This window comes from Triplophysa dalaica, chromosome 13 (assembly GCF_015846415.1).
Source record: "Triplophysa dalaica isolate WHDGS20190420 chromosome 13, ASM1584641v1, whole genome shotgun sequence".
Lineage (NCBI taxonomy): Eukaryota > Metazoa > Chordata > Actinopteri > Cypriniformes > Nemacheilidae > Triplophysa > Triplophysa dalaica.
In genome coordinates this window covers 20442723-20463244 of record NC_079554.1, presented here as the reverse complement: position 1 = coordinate 20463244, position 20522 = coordinate 20442723, and the positions used below count along the sequence as shown (strand labels likewise).

The following is a 20522-nucleotide window of genomic DNA, read 5'->3' as shown; positions in this document are numbered from 1 at the left end:
CTCTCTGTCTGACTACGTGTCTGTCTGTCTGTCTGTCTACCTCTCTGTCTGACTACCTGCCTGTCTGTCTGTCTGACTACCTGTCTGTCTGACTACCTGTCTGTCTGACTACCTCTCTGTCTGACTACATCTCTGTCTGACTACGTGTCTGTCTGTCTATCTACCTCTCTGTCTGACTACCTGTCTGTCTGACTACCTCTCTGTCTGACTACGTGTCTGTCTGTCTGTCTACCTCTCTGTCTGACTACCTGCCTGTCTGTCTGTCTGACTTCCTGTCTGTCTGACTACCTCTCTGTCTGACTATCTCTCTGTCTGTCTACCTCTCTGTCTTTTTGACTACCTCTCTGTCTGTCTATCTCTCTGTCTGTCTACCTCTCTGTCTCTTTGACTATCTCTCTGTCTGTCTAGCTCTCTGTCTACCTCTCTGTCTGTCTACCTGTCTAGCTGTCTGTCTGTCTAGCTCTCTGTCTGACTACCTTTTTGTCTGTCCGTCTGTCTGTCTAGCTCTCTGATTGTCTACCTGTCTAGCTGTCTGTCTGTCTAGCTCTCTGTCTGACTACCTTTTTGTCTGTCCGTCTGTCTGTCTAGCTCTCTGATTGTCTACCTGTCTAGCTCTCTGTCTGTCTAGCTCTCTGTCTGACTACCTTTCTGTCTGTCTGTCTACCTGTCTGTTTGTCTCTCTGTACAGTATTTACTCTCCAGTGTTTAGCAGTCATGAGTGTTGGGCAGTATAACAGTGAATTACAAATGTCATTATAATAATATTAACCGGCTTGTACCTGTGTGCTCACTAATCACTTTGTAAAGTCGCACGTGTGACTGCAGCTCAGAAGAGAGATGTATATATAGAGAGAGAGTGGAGGAGCGCTCAACAGCTGCCGTGCGTTTAATTTACGCCGCAGCACCGACGGCGGAGAGCTGCCGCGGCCCTCCAGGGAAATTATGCGCGCTGTTCTCAAATACAATAGTAATGGTAGCTGCCCAGCAGTAACGGATTAGAATTGCTCCAAGGAATTGATGGCCGGTGTGACTGAAAGCTAATTTGCATGTTGTGTACCAATTCGTCTTCCAGAGAGCCCTAATGGAGCCGTATTTATTAATTCCAGGATGATTCAAAATCAGCACCATCTGGAAAGCCGTGTATGTTTGGATTGTAATCTCTTTCTTCTTCTTTGCGTCGGAGAGTTGAATACTTTGCAGTCAGTGACCTGAAGCTGAGATCCACAAAGGAAAGCAGAAGTTAAACATTCGTTTATTAACCGTTCCCTTGTCGTCCCGCGAATCTTAGAAAGTCTGAGAGGTGAATTGTGGGTAATTCTTTTGATCAAAGAAAAGAGGTTAGATGAAGTGTGTTGTGCAATGCAGATAAAAAGCAGGTCAAGTAGACTTTTTTGTTTTTTAGTGTCCAAAGTTAAAATCCATTCAACCTTTAATCGTCATGACATTAGTCCTCTTTTACGTCAAATGACTCGGGCACTTCTTATCTCTGTGTACAGAATATTCTGAGAGGTCACTGTTATTGTGTTTCACTTCTTTCTCTCTCCCCCGTCTTGTGATGTTTTGAAGTAGTTGTGGTATTGCATTACATTTAGTCATTCTGTGCATTTGAGGAAGGCTTTTATCAGCGACACCCAGTGTGTTCAAGCTATGCATTTCATTTGTAAGTGCGTTCGTGGGATTCAAACCCCTGACCTTGATATCACCAACAATACCGAATGTGAAATATTCATGATATTGTAGATGGTGGAAAAAATACATTCTGAGTCACTGTGTAAAGCTTTAGTTTCCGTCGCATTCGCTCATGTTTTGTGTCTTTTACAGGCGATGGAGAGGCAGGTTCACCATTTCGAAACATTCCTGTGATGAAAAGAGGGCTTTCAGAGAGAAACCCGATCGAGTATTTTGATACACGAGGGAGAAAGCAGCGTTCTGAGGCGAGCCCTTAATGCAGCGGGGGTCCGGACGTCTCCGTCAACGGTGGGAAAAAAGGTGCAGACAATTGAAACAAAGGCGATATTGGTGCTTATCTTCTCAGGTACCTGGACAGAACCAGTCTACAGAACCAAACACAAGAACTCCATTTGGTTTCGTTATCTTTTTCTTTTTTTTCGTAAAATCTCATACACATGCCATCGCTGAAGATCGTTCTTGGTGCTATTGGGTGCTATTGTTTTTTCGTCTGCTGCTCCTTGTTCTCAAAAATGAGAAAAGAAACACACAAACAGGAGAAAATAAAAGATTGTGTGATGTCACGGTGCAACCTCAGCCTCACTGGAAGCAAACACACACAAACACACACACACAGTGACGGGGATTCTCACCAGCAGGGGCAAAACTGTATAAGGATTGTGTGACACGAATAAGACGTCGAGTGGAAACAAACTAAATCACATCCTCCCCTCAGCTGTGATCTCACAACATGTCAGCATTGGGATTATCAACGCTTTGTACCCACAATGATAAAGAACAAAACAAACACAATTTTGTAAGGGTGTTTTAACGTGACATGATCCTGCAGGATTTTTTCTTTTTTTACTGGATGTCCATTGTACGATTCTGAGGTCTCTGTATTGTAAACCAACTTTTGGTGTTCTCTTGTTAAGACTCAAAAACTGTCAGATTATCACTTTTGGTTGTATAAAATAGATCTTTAGGAGAAACGAATGAAATCGCATATATAAGATCCCCTTTAGAAATGATTCATACTCAAGTTTTTTTGTTCGGTTTTCTGGTATTAACTGGATTTGAAACTAGATATCTACAGATTGCACTGCCTAGCATGTGCCTTAACCTTTCAAAACCATTCTTAAAGACTGAAGAACATCTCAGCTTTTGTCAAAAAAAACTAAAAGCTCTTCTGCAGCTTTAACACATGTAGAGCTGTGTTTGTCTGTTTTACGGTAAAAAATATACGTGGCATGTTGTGTTCAGTCATTCTCCCAAAATGATTCAACCTATTCTTCATGGAGTGCGTTGGACAAACTCCCACCTTGTTTGAGCCATGAATTCATATTTTTAAAAGCATGATAGCTTTGGAGTAACGATTATTGTGAGAGGCAGTCTAGGCAGTGCTGGGTTTTTTGGGTGTAAAGCATTACTGTTTTTTATGAATATCCTTTTGTTTGCCCTTAAAGTGTTTGCATTGTGCTAATGTTAAATCTATTTGCATTAATAACACCATTTTAGTTGTAGAGTACCTTTAACACTGATCCCCTTTACTTTCTTTGATTCATTGCTCTCATCGCTTTGTAAAGAACGTTGATCCAAGTTCAAGATCATCGTTGACCTTGTCTTGGATTCGGTGCTATAAATGAAAACACTTTTGAAGACATATGCAAAAGATACAGAAGACGCGAGTTAGCTCTGGACTACAGCAGTACATTTGAGAGACAGAACCACGGCTACCTCAGCAAACAGTTTTCATGCAGAAAGAGAGAGAGAAAGAGAAAGTGATGGCCTGTTTACTGTTCACCTTTCTAATATCTCTACACCCTTCAGAAGTTCAGGCTAAGGTACTAGATCATCACGCGTCGTAATCCACCGGGTTTGTTTTCATTTTGTTTTTAACTTGTACTGCATTTGAGCCGAGAAAAGAAATGGCATTGTGATATTGGTGATGTGTTATACTGTATATTTCACTATTTTTAAATTTGCGTCCTATGATTTGCTCTCAATTTGAGTCTTTTCAGACCCTGGTCGTGTTTGTGAATTTTTGACGATTTCTTGCGGTCGGTTCATCACACATTAGTTTTTTTTTCCTCAAGTCGTCTCGTTTCATTCTGTTGCCATTTAATATTTATTAAATTATTAAACAACGTCTTTAAAAAGTTCAGCGTGTTCTAAACTCATGCGAGTTCAACAGACTAATTGGAAAATTGTTCCACAGATTTTAAATGCGAGGTTTGCGGTGTAGCAGGTTTTTTGTAGCAGGCGTTCAGAAGCGGGGGGGTTTCTCAGGTCTCTGCTACAGTAGTGATCTTATTTATTCCATGACGATGGTGGTTACGATTCATTTTCATTGAGTATTATCATAAAGGGTTGTGGGGTTGACATGCCTGATGTTATGTTGGAGAACTCTTAAACGTGTTTTTCAAACATTTGTGAGATTCATTCTCAATTTCTCATTAGCACTCACTCAAAAGTAGCCTGTTCTTCACTCGCTCGCACATGGCAATTCAAATGAAATGCGTGTTTTTCACTGCCATGATATCGGACTGAATTCAAACCGCGAGAACAAATGTTGTGCTCTTTAGCATGATACCATTTATACATTTTTAGAGCATAACACTTATTCTGTATTGGAATGTTGTGGGCATTAAAGGTTTATGTTGGTTTAAATTTATTTTGTTTAGTTGAGCTTAGTGTTTTGTTGTAAAAGTGAGGAAAAGCATTTGCTTCCCACAAAACCCAAGTTTCAGTGTAAATACTTGATGAATTGCATTACATTTTGGAGAGGGTTGCAAATAATGGTTTTCAGTCATTTTAGTTCTGTAATTAGTAGCTTTATACCTTTATTGATTTACCAGGTTGAGGGTTATTTTTTTTTACCGGTATTTGTATCCCTTTTATTTTACTAGGCAGCAAACGAAACCCACATCTTGTTCTGTCCTTCGCTGCGGTCCTTTTGTGAAAGTCCTGTTGGAAATGATATATTTACTGTAATTTCTGAAATAAACTGCTGTGATATACTTGAATAAAAGGTGCAAAGTGAAATGTCTCATGTTTTAAATTCAAACCCAGTCTTGTTTTTGGTTACACGTTCATGAATCAAGTTGACGTCTGAAAGGACACAAGCTTGGTAATATGTTGTATTGCTTTGGAGCGGAAAATATAAGCGCAGGTTCATTTGTCTCCTTGTTTACACCGAGCCTCAGCATTGGGATGTGAGGTTTCATTCAAAACGGGAAAAAAAGGACAAAATACATTTGTGTGCTGATGTCGATCTGTAGCGTCATGTTAACATGCACCATTTGCAAAAGGAAAACAAGTCAGATGTTTCTTTAGAACCGTGGATATGTATTTCAGCATTAATAACATGTAAAGTGTTCCGGTAGGGTACAGATTTACAGACATCATCCAATCCGTCGAAATTTCCTAGAAAGGTTTATACACAATTTTCATCAGTTTGTAAAATATACATATCTTCCTTATATTACAGTGTGGCTCCATCTGCATTCTGCCATGGCTGCAGGTCTGTGGATGTCAATAAAATGCCAAGATAAAAACCACAAAGAAAGCTGGAATGATTTACAGAGGGGGGAAGATGAACCGGCTCCTGTGGGAATCACAGGTTCTGGTGTTTTGTGCTTTGGAGATCGGGCGGGTCTTCGGTCGAGCCCGTGACCCTTGCTGGCGGGGTACATGATGGGCCTCGACAACATCCTTCCTTCAGCCGGTTGTATAAACAGCACTTCGAGACACGACTGAGCTTTCAAGATTCACGTGTTTCACAAAACGTTCTCAATGTTTTCATGGCTATCAACTAAAAATGAAATGCAGATTCTTTATTTGACAGAAAATTTGGAAAAACTGGATTAGCTGACTGAATACGGCTCAGGTGGCACGAGAGGGGAGCTATTCTACCGATCCCTAAATCTCGACTGCCAGGGGTTCGACCGTGACCCGCCCAGGTTGTCTGGCTGGAGCTCGGTTGGTTGGCTTTTTTGGGCCAGTTTGTTCCTTTTAAGAAGTCCAGATCATCAGCCGCTCTGAATGTACTTCTTTATAACCACACACCCGTGTCTAAACAGCGGGCACGGCAGGTTCTGTAACAGCGTCCACGTGTTACTGCAGGGGTCAAAGATCTCCATGTTGCTCAGCGCCGGTCCCTCACTGCTCACGATCCCTCCGGTTGCGCAGATCTTCCCGTCCAGAATGGCCGCGCTGGGGGAGAAACACAAACAGAGCGTTTTCCTTTCATTTGTGATGAGGAATGTTGTTTATTACACTGCGTAGCGTTGTGTTCATTAGACCAACCTGCAAAACTGCCTGGAGTGATTCATGTTGGGGCCAGCTTTGATGTTGCCCTTGTCTGGGTCGTAGATAGTGGTGGCCCGGGCGTAGGCTCCTCCCAGGATGAAGATAAAACCGTTGAGGCTCACAGCGGGAGCGTACTTGTTATCTAAATAACCCCAAAGAAGAAAGAGAACGACAGACAGAAGTTACCTCTCTGATGTATGTTCAGGCCCGAGATGTATTTTCTGGAGAATAATGGCGTTGTTTTGCTTTCCGTTACTGTTGGTGTCGAGGGCATGCTTTAAGCCCCGCCCACCGTGAGATGTTTTAACTGGCGCTGTGTGATGTATCACAACGTCATTATAGTGATCTTTCACTGAAAATAGAAGATAATAAATGAGGTGCATTATGAACCGCTCTTATAGTTCCCTTCTCTTGGGGTTCTGCAAATTCGTTCTGCCGGTAGGCACGTATTTTCTTCCCTCAACACTCCATTTTCCCCACAAATCCTTTATGTTGTACATTTCGAAGCAGAGAATGACAAATAATGGCGGCTCTTCTAACAAATACACGGAGGCTGTTTCGTCTAATGATTCCATTCAGAGGAAATTACCTCCGTAATACACGGACACCCTTCGCAACGTGACAGGTTTTACTCGCTCTGCCCGTCATCTTCAAAGGAGTAAATGGCCGAGAAACCGAGGTGATCGCCGCCTTTCATGACTGACAGGCCGACGTATGGTCGCCGGACGAGAGGCTCTCTCAGCCAGAGAAATCGTCTCCCGATTACAGCCGGGCCAATTTATACACCTATGAATAATTCACACGAGGTTCCAGGTTTTGTTTTGCCGTGTTGCGCCTCGGCCGGCGCGTCTCGCTTGAGAAGCAGAGCGCAGAAGCGATCTGTTAAACAGCCGCTGGATTTAACGCTTGAAAAGGATACTCGACAGTCAGGTGATTCTCATTAAAACGCCCGCAAGTGAGTGACGGTCCGGATTTTTATATCACCCCAAACGGCGTCAGTCACGGCGAGCTACGTCAAATTGATAGTTGGCATAACCAAGGGTGGGCGTCTTTTTCTGTAACGTGCACAATTTCCTGTCAAATCTGGCATACGGAGCTGCGACGTCCCCCGAACGCACGTTTTCTTTATTCACTTTAATGAAAGCAACAGCTTTTTTGGTCGAATCGCTCGATTCAACATCCCTGTGCGCTTCTTTAACGTCATCAACACCAGCGGGATCTGCTCCTAAAAGCCAAACCTCGTTCTACGCGAGCAAAACCAGCATTTATTGCCTTATTTTCAAAACCAACACAGATGCTATCAGCAGAAGCGAGTGTTTGGGTTGGCCCGCGTTCTGCCTGCCCCCGCTACACGAGGGGCTCAAATCACGCCCGAGCCGGATCTGCCGCTTTGATGCCGGAGTTTTGCCTGCGGCAAGACTCTAGGTTTCTATCAAACCGGGGACCCACCTGCCACAAAGGAAACATAAGAGAATACAGGTTGTTTGAGCGCAAAACAAGACAACAAAAACAACAGTTCGTGCCACCAATTGGCAAAAGATGTCTCGCGCAATTCTCCCGACCCGCAGACGGGTGAGGTGACGAACGACGGGAGGAAGCTATTAAAAAACACAGGGAAAATGAGCGGGTTGAAAATGAGGCGAGGACATTGGACATAACCTTTGATCCTCAATAAACAAGTGGAGGAGTTGTAGCTCAACTCTTTACTCTCTCATGTCTCAAAGTGCTAACAGAACCGCTGGATAAACTAAAGCTGTTCTTGGTATGTTAGCTTCCAGGTAGCTGGAGACGGCCTGCGGATGATTCACAGTCTGTCTGAAGGAGGCCGTGTTGAGAGTTAGCTGAGTGTTCGGTAATAACTCATCTGAGGTTCTCTGAATCGCGTCTTAATGTGCCTGTAACTCTAGAGAAGACCGGCAATCTTGTGTCATTTCTACAAGTATTTTTTCTCGATCTTCTCTTTGGCGTATATGTACTTCGAGTGGAGTTTGTCTCGCTCGTCCTTTGATGACGGTTCATCTGTTAGACGCAGAGCGTGATTGGTGTTTGCAAATGAATGCAGAAATATCAATATCAAAATCACAGAAACAACAAACAACCTCTGCGGAATGGACATTTAGGGATGTTTATCTTTTTTTTTATTTGCGGTTAGTAGGAATAGTAATTAAACAAATGTGAAGGATCTACACAGTATTTAACCTGAAGGCATTTGGACCCTGGGGAAAACCACCTCCATTTAGCCAATTAGATTAATTTTGATTCAACATCTGTGTATTTTTTTTATATCCTGTTTATGTTTCACAAACTAAATATATAAATAACATCTGTTTGTAACACTGTATGTGCTTTTATGACTAAACTTAGTCCATGTTTGAAACTTACAGTAAGCAATTACATACAATTCTTTTATCTAAATTCTGATATTTTATTTCTGTACTACTTGGAATAAGAGTGAAAAGAAAACATTTTAAGGAAAGGAAAATGATATGATATATAAAAAATAGATGCAGAATTGTCTATACTGTATACCTAATTATTTATTTTATTTAATGTAATTTTTTGCAATTTTAATTCCTCTTGTTAGTTTACTATTAATATAAAATAAAAATGATATAAGTAATATTCCAAATAAATATGAAATAAGTAATAATTATAATATAACACAATATTGTATAAGAATAATGTCAAATCAAAAATAATAATTCTCGTCGTTATTGTTATCAATTCATGTAATACATATAAATAGAAATATTAATAAAATATATATTATAATTATTATTACATATTATCATTTATTATACATTAGCAAGCTCTGTGATGTCTTATTTTCGACATGATTTTGGCCGATCAAGAACATTTCTTAAAACTTACGTCCCTGAGTCTGTTCACGCCACCTCCCCGTGGGTAAAAATGCCCTTCAGGCAAATGACACTTCACTGTAAAGGCTTACAGACCTCTCACGCATTTAGAAAGAACCCACCGACTCTATCCCTTGATGAATTATGCACCGGAACACCTGCTAGGAAAATCTTTACTCAGAGCTAAACCAACACAACTCCGACACAGACTCTCGAGTCAAGAACACCGCACTTTTCTCCTTCATAACACCTGTATCGTGCGTTCATCTAATCTTACCGTGTCTCAGAATGACTCCCCGTCTGCCGCTGTGTACCGTATGCAACTTTATTTAATTAATGACTTCATTTGGTTTACGAAAGAGCCGATGATGGCACAGCACAGCAAACAAATGAGCCGAACGCAGCAATAAAGATCAGCGGCGTCCCACTCGGCTACATCAGTCCTTTTATTTCTAGTACAATTGTGCCCTTGAGCAAAGCAAATTAGCCCAGAAATGCCTTTCAAGAACTCTCACCCTGGTTCACACCATAAATATGGAACCACTTATTGGTTCCGTGTTGGCTAATACGTTTTTTATTCGTCTTCAGGCGGGAATTGGGGCGCGCGGATAAACTATTTTCATTTCCATTAATGAATTTCAATTGTTCAATCCTGCGCAAATGATCTTGTGGTACCACCGCTCACCGATCATGGGGGACTCGATGAAGCTCCAGGTGTTGGTCTGAGGGATGTAAGACTGCAGCACGCCGGCGGAGCGTCCCGCCTCATTTACGCCCCCGAACACGTAGATCTTCCCTCCGCACACGGTGGCGGCTGCCGAATGCACGGGCTTGGGCAGCGGGGACACGGTTTCCCACTGATTAGTGATGGTGTCGTACCTGAGGAAAGAAAACAAAGCTTGTTAACACAGCGGCTGCCGTTAAAAAAACAGATTGTGATTGGACGAAGCCATCAAACCAGGGTAATAAGCTTGACGTCAGCGATGAAACTAAATAAAATAACAACGGATGCCTCATCATACAATGTCACGTGACCTTGTGGGCCGATACCAAAAAGAGGCCTTCAGCTGTTCTCCGGATCAAACCGCTGTCAAGAGAGCACAGAATCTTCTCTAATTGCTCTTCATGATGGCTGGGAGATGTTCCACCAGCGCACGCTACAGGTCGAGATTTAACAAGAGAGCAAGTCTGCGTCTGTCAGCGCTCATCCGTCTCCCGTTGCCACCGAAAGGTCAACATGAACTGCTGAATCAGCTTCGAGGAATGACGTTTACTGTAACAGAGGACTGGAAAACCAAGCGGACTGTAGGTTTTGGGTCAGAGCGCTATTACTGTAACTACAAAATAAATCAAACACAGAAGAGTGACTCAGAGACGACAGACGATTTGTGTTTACAAATCCCGGAAGCGAGTTCTAGCACTTCCAGTCCCATTGCCTGAAAGTCTTTGCGTTTGTTGAATGGGTTCTTGTTAAATCGCTTGAAATGAGAACTGTGGTTAACAAAACATATGACATGAAACCAGTTAAAACCAGTTCGTGATTTTTTATTGTGTTTAAAAACGAAGGTTGCTAACAAGTCGCTGAAAGCCACTACGTCCTTTGGCCGGGACATTAGATGTCATCGCTCGAATAAATCTCACAAGTCATGCAACATGGGCACAAATCTCTACAAACGTGGATGGAGATGTATTCACGGAGTAATACGTTAATGATAGATTATATGATAGATTTCAAGAAACAGCACCAACATTTTAAAAATGAAGGATTTTATTAACACTACGTTTTATTATTTTGTGCCAAAATACCAGATATGGCTTCCTGAACTTTGACATGGCCTCTTTCAGTCAATATTAAAGATATAGTGGTGGTATATTCACAGAAAGTTCTTTACGTTATGTTGGACGATTTTATGAAGAAAACAAAAAAATCACAACAGATACTTTTCACAGTCACAGTTATTAACTGCAAACACAGTTCTTCCATCATAGAAAGATGAACAGGTTTGGAGACAACACTGGAGATATGAAAGAAATATATGGAAGATAAGAAGTCTCTGGATACAAAAACATAAGCGTCCTTTCAGAATAAATCGAATGTAAAAATGCTGATCGACTATGACACCCTAACGCTGATGTCAACTGATACAAGAGTCGTGTTCAACTTTTGGAGTGCACGCTGGGATTGGATACTTTTCCATTTATGACACCAGTGATGTGCAAATCTACATATATTTCCCCACATTTCCTTTATAGTCTTTTCACTATTCTGTGAATAAAGCTACAAAGGCCAAAACAATGACTAGTTACTGATAAAACCTACAGAAGTTTATTTTCTTTGAAGATTTGTTCACCCAAAAATACAAATTCTATCAACTATCCACACTCATAACGTTCAAAATGTGTTAATCTTTGCTGTTCTTGTGAAACCTCGGATGACCAAATTCACTGTTTTTGAAGGAAATGGAAACCCCTACTATTTAATGATTAAAAACATTTTTTGTTGACAAGCACTTTTTAATACTTTTTATTGGTTAGATATTTGCAAAACCAAGCGACTACTAATAATGATTTATGGCAAAAAATAAAAACACAAAATATGGAGATATGAGGTTTTAGAAGCACAGCATATAGCAATTCCTTTCAGACGAACACAAAAGAAGATATTTTGAGAAATGTCTCCGCGGCGACATTGTTGTGCCCATACGATGAAAGTCAATAAGGTTCAACGCTGTTAAAAACATTTATGATCTCAGAATATCATCTATGGTGTTTTGCTGAAATCAAGTCACACTTGGAAGATGAGTCATAAAGGTGAGGGTGAGTATATGATGAAAAGGTTCATTTTTGGGTGCTAAACTATCTCTTAAGCGTTTATTTTCAAATCTAGATGAACTAACACCTTTACAGAAAAGCCACATACATACTTTCACATCATCAAAAACATGTGAACTGACATGCGATTCACACCAAAACCTTCCCAAAGCCACACACATGTCCACATGTGAAAACATCAAATTCAGTTGAAAGTGCATGAAACAGCTTTCTGTGTTTTTCTTTTTAGACGAGTGCACTATACACACGGCCACTATACACAGCAGGGCAATGGAAGAAATGAGATCAAGACAAAGTGAAGCGGGTATGAATCACGCAGTGACATGCGTGCGGTATCATCCGGTCGATTGCGTCCGGTGTGGAGCCGATGGGTTTTCTATGATGATAGCATCACTGTAGTTCTGTAATTATAAGAGCTACTATACCGTGACCCACATACTTCCTTCCCCTGCTCCCACACCCCGCTCAATTTAATCACACCAGAGCCGGAGGGAAGCGGCTGATTGGCTGTTTTGATAACCTGTGGGCTGCAGGGAGCAAACGGGTTCAAATGGAGGAAGAGAGCGAGGAGAGAGGCTCAGTCGTAGTGACGCTGGACGCGTGCTCTGGCAGGAGGGCTGTTAAGAAACATGAAGAGAAAATCTCATCCACCTCACTCTGCTGATAAAGCCGATGCTCTGTGAATCATTTCCATTGTGACGAAAGTGTGCGGCCACTTCTGAGTGTCTGTCTGACCTTATCATGACTACCTTAACAAGCTCTGCTTATCTCTCATGCCTCTTGGTTACATGCACGTTACAGCCGCTACAGGATTGAGGTCACGGGGTCGAGTGAATGTTTCTTAACCCGCCAGCGGCGCAAACATGCATGGGGAGGATGGGATCGATACCTTCATTTTGGGACTTTACTGTATTACCTTTTGCCAGCTAAACTCCTAAAACAGAAAAACAAAATCTACTTAACTGGATACTTTCATCATTTACTCTCCTTCGTGTTGTTCCAAATCTGTATAAATGTCTTTGTTCTGATGAACACAGAGAGATATTTGGAAGAATGCTTGTAACCAAACAGATGTAGCCTCCATTGACTACCATAGTAGGAAAAATGACAATGGTAGACAAAAGTGACCCAGAAGTGTTTGCTTTGTACATTCTTCAAAATATCTTCTTTTGTGTTCAACAAAACAGAAAAAAATGATTTAGTCATGTTTCTTACTATGAGATCTGTTTGGTTACAAGAATTCTTCCAAATATCTTTTTCTGTGTTTATCAGAACAAATACATCTATACAGATTTGGAACAACTGAAAGGTCAGTAAATGATGACAGAATTTATATTTTTGGGTGAAATACCCCTTTAATACATTTGATTATTTCATTAATACACACTGGTTTGATTTAAATTTAAACGTTGCAGTTCATTTACAACACACACTTTGTGTCAACAGCATTTAGCAGTAAATAAACATCTGTCATGCAAACTTTGTTTTATTCTGTGAACTACTAACAATATTTCTCCCAAATTTCAAATAAAATATTGTTTCTATTTGCATTTATTTGCAGAAAACAGGTCAAAATAACGGATAAGATGCTCTGTGTTTTTCAGACTTCAAATACGGCACAGAAAACAAGTTCATATTCACTTTTAAGTCATATTCAACCTGTTTTTATCACAGTGTTCATGTGTCTTGTCATGCTGTCGGTCTTTCACATAGCTGTTGGATGACTTTATGAGGTTATCCTTAAAACTGATCAAAAAATGAATGACTACATTATTGCAAATCAATGTTTTGTTTAAATGATCCTAATAATATAATTTTTAAGTTCTACGAGCATCTATAATGTTAGAAAAGTGTTTTTACAACAACAGCATGTTGAATATTCAATATGAGTGTTATGTAAAGCACAAAGTGACAGACAGTAGAGAATCAAACTTTTCAAACAAGAAACAGATGTCCAAAGCATAACCTCACAGAGCAAAGGTGGACTCCAGAAAGACTATTGTCCAGATATATTAATGCTCTTGAGAGACTGACTACAATGTTGAGGTCTGTCAGGGTTCACCCCAGTGACAGGTACAACACTTATAACCCTACACTTCTGTTGCTCTCAGGACACCTCACTTCATCAGACACACAAAAATCCTGGGGTTTGTGTAGACAACACTGTGAAAGCGGGTAATGATCACGGCACCATTCTGACATCATTGTGGCGAAAGGCATTGAGATTACACTGTAGGCTTTCCTCCGTGGATTACTACGCAATAAATAATACATACGTGTAATTGCAACGGCTTGTATGTCTTAGGAACACCCACAATAAACCAGAAGCTTTATTGGTGTCTCTGTGAAGAGCCGTAACCTCAATTACAAATAGCTTTAGCATGCCTGAAAGCACAGCGGAGATCATCACATGAACTTTAAATATTGTGATGTGAGTGACAGAAGTGTATTAGTTTGTCATTACAATCACACTTGTTTTCGTTTTGCAATGTGTACCTCTAACGCAGAAAAACGACTTTACATGAAAATATTACCAGAAAGTAAAACAAATGCATGTTTCACATTTAAACTAAACTAAAAATGTTCATTAATGCACTTCAATCGTACATGCTTTCCCTGGAAATCTAACCTATGATCTTTACATAAAACCATACAAACATTCCCAAATTATTTTTAGTTTTGACGCACAATGTTAAAAAGCGGATAGTGTAACATGTTACAACTAAAATATTTCATTAACAATTTTGCATTGTGGGAAAATAACTTTACTCTTTATTTTAATGTATCATCTGTAAAGAAATAATAAAAAAAGTTAAACGATTAAATATATAGAATAGTGTAAGGTTAGCAATATTAGCAATAGTAACAGTAAAGATGCCTGTTCAATTTTATTTAGACTCCCATGAACACAAAGAAGGATATTTGGAAGAATGATTGGACCATTGACCACTATAGTAAGAAAATGTGCTTTATAAAGTTCTTTGTTCTATTGAACACAAAAGAAGATATTTTGTAGAATGTGGCAAACTTGAGGCACTTCTGACTACTATTTTCATTTTTCTACTGAAATACTTATCTACAGAGTCATTCTTAACACTTTCTATTATATTCAGGGAGTATTTACAGAATGTATCAGCTCCACAAAAAATAAGTCTCAGAGGTGATGTGCAACCGACACTGATTCATTATCCAAAATATAAACAATATTTCATTATTCATCAAAGTTCATTATTGAAAGCTCTCAAGCACAAAATGTAAACCATGAACTCCATGAAGACAAACATGTTCATTTAAATGCATCACACGTCACCAAAAAACCTTCAGAATCAAATCACACACCGGCTAAACGCTACTGATGACCAGAAACATATTCCTTAGACACCAGAAGAAAGAATGAACTTTTTAGAATCTAACAGCCTATTTGGCGCTTTTAAATATCAAAGAAGTGGAGCATTTAGATAGAACAGTGACATCACACACTGGAGGCGGAGCCAGCGGTTCTTTCCATGTTAGTATTGGGTGAAGCCATACGCAGATGCTGATTTAACAATCATCACATATTAGCAACATACAGAATGTCATGTATTAATGGGTAAGAATCAGGGCTGTGAACACAAAGATGGCACTTCAATCTCAAGTCACAGTGACACAGAAACTAAGTAAGTTAGAGTTTTTATCACCGTTGTGCCTTGTAAAAGGCTTCCCAGAATGCTTCAGGAGGAGGGCACTTTAAATGGTGGGTGCTTTGATCGGAAAAATCTGCTAAATGGTTACCGGAAAATCATAAAAATCATAAAATAATTTTTAATGAAAAAATAAATGAATAAACTATATTTTTAAAAAATAGAAGTTTATGAAGTTTATATTATTTATACCGTTTTCATATTAAGAGAATATAAAGAATTTATCCACATTCGCATTTTTCAAAACATTCCTAAAATTGCTTTATGCGAAAAATAATAATAAAAAACTTCATAGCTAAGAAAAAAACAGAAGCTGAGTGACTCTTACATTTTAACATATTAATTGTTTACATCGTATATTTCTTCAGCTTCTCTCCACTGCTGCTTTTTAAAAAACAGGAAAGAAATGAGCAAAACATTGCCAGACTTTGTGATCACAATATATTACAGTTTATCAAAAATTCAAAATATGTGGTGTACGTTTACTCGCTATTTAGTGTCTTAACCAAACTCTGAACCATAAAAATGTCCATTGACTAATTCATCTTATACTATTATTATCAGATTTCTTAATACTTTTGTTATCTATAGCTTTTCAGTCTGCTCTGAGAAACACAAATCAGTAAATGCTGTGAAGCGGTGCTTACCGCTCTGTGACTTCATGTAATCTATTTCAGTATAATCAGACCACACAGATATGTCTAATAATCTCTCTGATCTCACTTATTTGTAACACGGCTCTTTGGGCTCTCCAGACGCGAGTATCCGTTTCTCAATCTCTGCAGAGGGCACCTTGAGTCTCCATCAGCAGAACTCCACACAGGACTCACACTTAATTGGATTTGTGCATCACACACAAATTGTGACATTACAACTCCACGGTGGAGTAGGTCATGCGGCAATTACCAAAGCTCACAGCGCAAACGGCCGCGGCCGCGGAGGCTCGCCCAAGACTTCATTACCCGCCCGTCGTTTCTCTTTTCATTATGTGCTGAATGAAGCGCTCACCGTACGAGCTGATGTTTGAGACGGAGGGATCAGAGGATAGAGAGTTACTGTGATCTTACACTGCCGTCTGTCACATGAGCTCCATTAAGAACTCTTGCTTTACTTTCATCCTGTGTATACGTTTACATGTTGGTTTCTCTCTGGGGTCGAGTTCGGTAAACGGCACGTTATTGGCTGATCTGTTTGGAACAGGCTGGAATGAGCATGTTTATGGTCACTTGAGAAGTTTTGTTACTTTGATGTTATAATTAAATAGACAGAATGTTCAATATTTAAAATTAATAAGAAGACAATAGTGGGTTAAAGGGAAGTCACAATAACGGACTAAACAGGACTTTTGATATCAAAAATGTTTTAAAAACGTTTTACGATATGTATTGTCAATTTTTCTACAATATTACATCTGTTAGATCCAATTTATTCGTCATTTTAAAAAAATCTTATTAATTTTTATTCTAAATTTGTTAAAAAAATGTGCTTTAATTGCCTTGATTTAGATTTTTTACTTTAAACTCAATAAAAAAATTCAGTGACAGACCAATTTTTCTTCCTATTATTTTACATACAAAGGTTAAATTTAATTAAATTCTATTGCAAGTTGTATGTACAACAATAATGTAGTAAATATAGTTTTGGAATTAAATCTATAAATCTAAACCTTTTAAAACTTTAGTTTACATTTTTGTAATTAAATTTTTTTAAATATATAAAAAAAATATATATATTGCGATAAAGTATTGTGAATCGTTTCATAGAATGCAACATTTCACACCTAAAAATACTAATTTAATATAAGAAAAACGTATTACAAAAAAATGCATATGAATTTAACAAATTATATGAAAATGATGAGATGATATTGCCAAGAAGGTCAAAAAACAGGACAAAAATCTCAGTTTTAAGTTGATGGGGGTAATACGTATATATCTGTTTAAACTACATAATTGAATCATTTATGTTAGATAGTAGTTTCTCAACCATATCAAATAATTCTTAGATTACCACTGAGATCAACCTCTAATGCTAAAAAAAAATCAAAGAGCAACATCTAAAGAGGCACCAAATGTTTTCTGTGGTGCTCGTCTCTTTCTTTCTCAACCACAAGCCATATTTTTGTCAGCAAACCTTCAGTGTTCCATAGCTGGAGGGACGGAGGGAGAGCAGGAATGAACAAGAGAAATGAGTTGCCTGCCGGTGCAACTTGGAAATCTCCCAAACCATCAGCCAGTCATTTATCTGGCTGATGGTACACAGACTCGCTCAGACATCCATTACCTCCACCGACCTAATACCCTCCTTGGGCGTAGCCGAGATATATTCCTGTCAAACTACACATGACTGCGGACTTGACACGGTGAAGCCCGGAAACGTGAGGAACGTGCATGATGCTGGACGGACACGCGTGGCCACGCTTCCAGAAAACCTTGAAGTTCTTCTTCTGGGTTGTGACCGAGGGGTCAAGGTTTGTCTGGGTATCAGAGTCTCTGGTGGCACATGCTGTAACTACACCAACTTGACCTATTTTTCTACTCGGCATCATCATTTAAGTAGCCATGTGTTCTGGAGGAATAAACATTTATACATAAAGACAATTTTAAAGTTAATAACATACAGATCAGAAATAGGGAGATCCAACTAAAATGACCATGATGTTCAAAAGCAGAAATGAAAGTCTGAAATGAGAAATGGTTTATTGTGCGAACATATTATTTTACTTAATTATAAAATAAAAATAATTGTTCAAATGTTTTTTAAGTATATAATGATAAAAAATGAGCCAATGAGATCCCAGAAATGACGTGAACTTCTTTCAAAGTGTCTTGGGGTAAAACATATTTTTTTGCAAATTCTAGGCAACATGAATATGCTACATTTTAGCAAATTTTTATTTATGTTAAGCTATGACATAATTCCCAAAGGTACATTACATGTTTTCATAGTTTTTATGAGTTTACTATTATGCCAAAATGTTGTAAAATTGTGGTCCAAATATTTGAACGACATTGAAAGTAAAAAGACTTGTTTCACATCGAGTCTGCGAAGATATCATCCAGTTTACATCGTCACATATCATTTACACCACAACTGCTTCTAGATGAAAATATTTCATATCACATTTTTCCAGGCGGTCCCGCACTAAAACACGAACACCCATTGAGGCAAAAAAACATATTCCACGACATCCGCACATTTCTCTCATTAGATTAGCAAAGCCAGCCACCCGCCGTGCACGCCTCTCTGGGACGCTGACTATCGAACATCGCCCGCGGCCTTGCGTATGTGAGCTGAGGAGACGGGCGAAGGGAAGTGGAGAGGTTTGTAATTAGAGAAGGGGTTTAGCTCAGTTTTGGCTGCTCTTCATACTCATTTCCACATGGGCAGAAGGCGGCAGTGGCAGGATATGGGAGTCTAACTAGCGGGGCGGTGGGCCGCAGCGGGCGACGGAGTTCTGAAGATTCATAATCCCACCGAGCGCTGGATTATCACGGCAGGGTGCGAGGGAACACGCCCAACGGTACGCCGCGAACACCCGCGGGCACACGGCGGTGCAGACACATCACACGCCCTCCACCTCACACATACAGATGAGAGCTTTGATATGAAATAAGCAAGTCTCTCGTATGTTCTAGCTAAAAAAAAAAATAAGTTTGAAATATGAATGTTGCTTGAAATAAAGAGGATCTAACCTCTCTCTCTCTGTGTGTGCGTGTGTGTGTGTGTGTGTTTCCAGTGGGGCGCACTAAAGGCCTTGACAGCTTCTTCAGGTTAGCAGACAATAGGAACAGGATTACTGTCAAAGCATTTCAGAGGAGGGATGCAGATTTTCGTGGAGGACAAACTCAGAGTGAATGGACCTCAGATGGGGGCATTTATGAGTCCAGGCGACCATGGGATTGGGCCATAAAGCACAGGGTCACCCAGCCATCAATTCATTTGTCACACCTGTGCTGGTGTCTAACGGACTACAGCATCACTGTAGATTTGTCATGGGAATTTTCGAAATTTGTGGAACAAAATACATTTTTTTTTTTTAAATGCAATGGGAAGTTTGTATATTAGTAGAAAAAAAATTATGTATAATTTTTATTATACATAATTTATTATGTATAAAGTAAATATATTTGGTGAATAAAGGATTTCTACTGTGACTTGGAAGTTGGATTTAAATGAAAGTTAAACTTTAGGTTGAAAAAACTACTTTACGCAGTTCATCTATTAATCTTAGTTAATGCTAACTACTAACAGATATTCAATATTAAAGTGGTGAACCAACAACAATTATATTTGCATTAACTAACATTAACAGATTAATAAATGCTGTAAAAATAGATCAGCTAACTAACGTTAATCAATGAGAAATGATTGTAAACTGTTACGATTTTAAAGTGATCCATCCATCCAACGTTGAATAAAAACATTGAACAAACCAACTAAAAGTGCAGAAATTACAAAACAGCGAAAGCTGGAAAAACCTCTCATGAAATAAAGGCGGCGAGTTTCATTTTAATAGCGTCAAAAACGGCGCCTGTGTGTGTGTGTGAGGTCCCCCATTCCACACCGATCTCACTATAACTCTCATTATCCAAATAAAACTCAATTATATCAATACTTCATGCTGTTTTATCTGTATTATCTATATGAGCTCATTAAATACAAAATGAAGTTTATAGGAGGAAATCATTTCCTTTTATTTGTTTTAAATAAGCAATCAACGACGCTCAACAAAAACACAATTCATAAAATTTACTCAACATACTGTACCATAAGGGAAAAAAAGAACAGGAGACCGTGACGGTGGGCCGCTCGCGCTGCGGTAGGACTGAAGCGACCGGTGGCCGTGAGACAAGCGTACTGAAGACATAATTCATAAAAGCGTGAATGATTTCATGGTTGGGCGCAGGGAAACGTGCGAGAAGACAGATGGTGGGGCATAAACAACAAGAGCAAGGATTGAGAGAGAGAGAGAGAGAGAGAGAGAGAAACACGGAACTAGAGATTTATAAAGAGACCACAGGCATGTAAAGAAAGCATCTGTTAAAGGGATAGTTCATCCAAAATTAAAAATTTGTTCTCATTCAATAAAACTTTGTTTTTTAACTCTATCTTCAGTGTAATAAAATAGAAGATATTTTGAGAAATGTTTCAGTGGTTTTGTGTCCGG

The 20522-nt window shown here is 39.4% G+C and overlaps 2 protein-coding genes across 3 annotated transcripts in view; one reads left to right on the top strand and one right to left on the bottom strand.

The window, feature by feature from the left end:
- The window catches only part of atad2b (ATPase family AAA domain containing 2B), a 61510-nt gene extending 56797 nt beyond the window's left edge, over window positions 1–4713 (top strand). For both annotated transcript variants that reach the window (XM_056763731.1, XM_056763729.1), the window contains exon 28: window positions 1822–4713. In XM_056763731.1, the coding sequence (XP_056619709.1) occupies window positions 1822–1863 (42 nt within the window). In that variant the 3' untranslated portion in view covers window positions 1864–4713. The remainder of the gene's footprint in view (window positions 1–1821) is intronic.
- A 137-nt stretch (window positions 4714–4850) lies between these two features.
- The window catches only part of LOC130433925 (kelch-like protein 29), a 184974-nt gene continuing 169302 nt past the window's right edge, over window positions 4851–20522 (bottom strand). The window contains exons 12-14 of the mRNA XM_056763732.1: window positions 9523–9716; window positions 5977–6121; window positions 4851–5883 (exon numbers count right to left, since the gene is read on the bottom strand). Coding sequence (XP_056619710.1) covers window positions 5700–5883; window positions 5977–6121; window positions 9523–9716 — 523 coding nt within the window. The 3' untranslated portion in view covers window positions 4851–5699. The remainder of the gene's footprint in view (window positions 5884–5976; window positions 6122–9522; window positions 9717–20522) is intronic.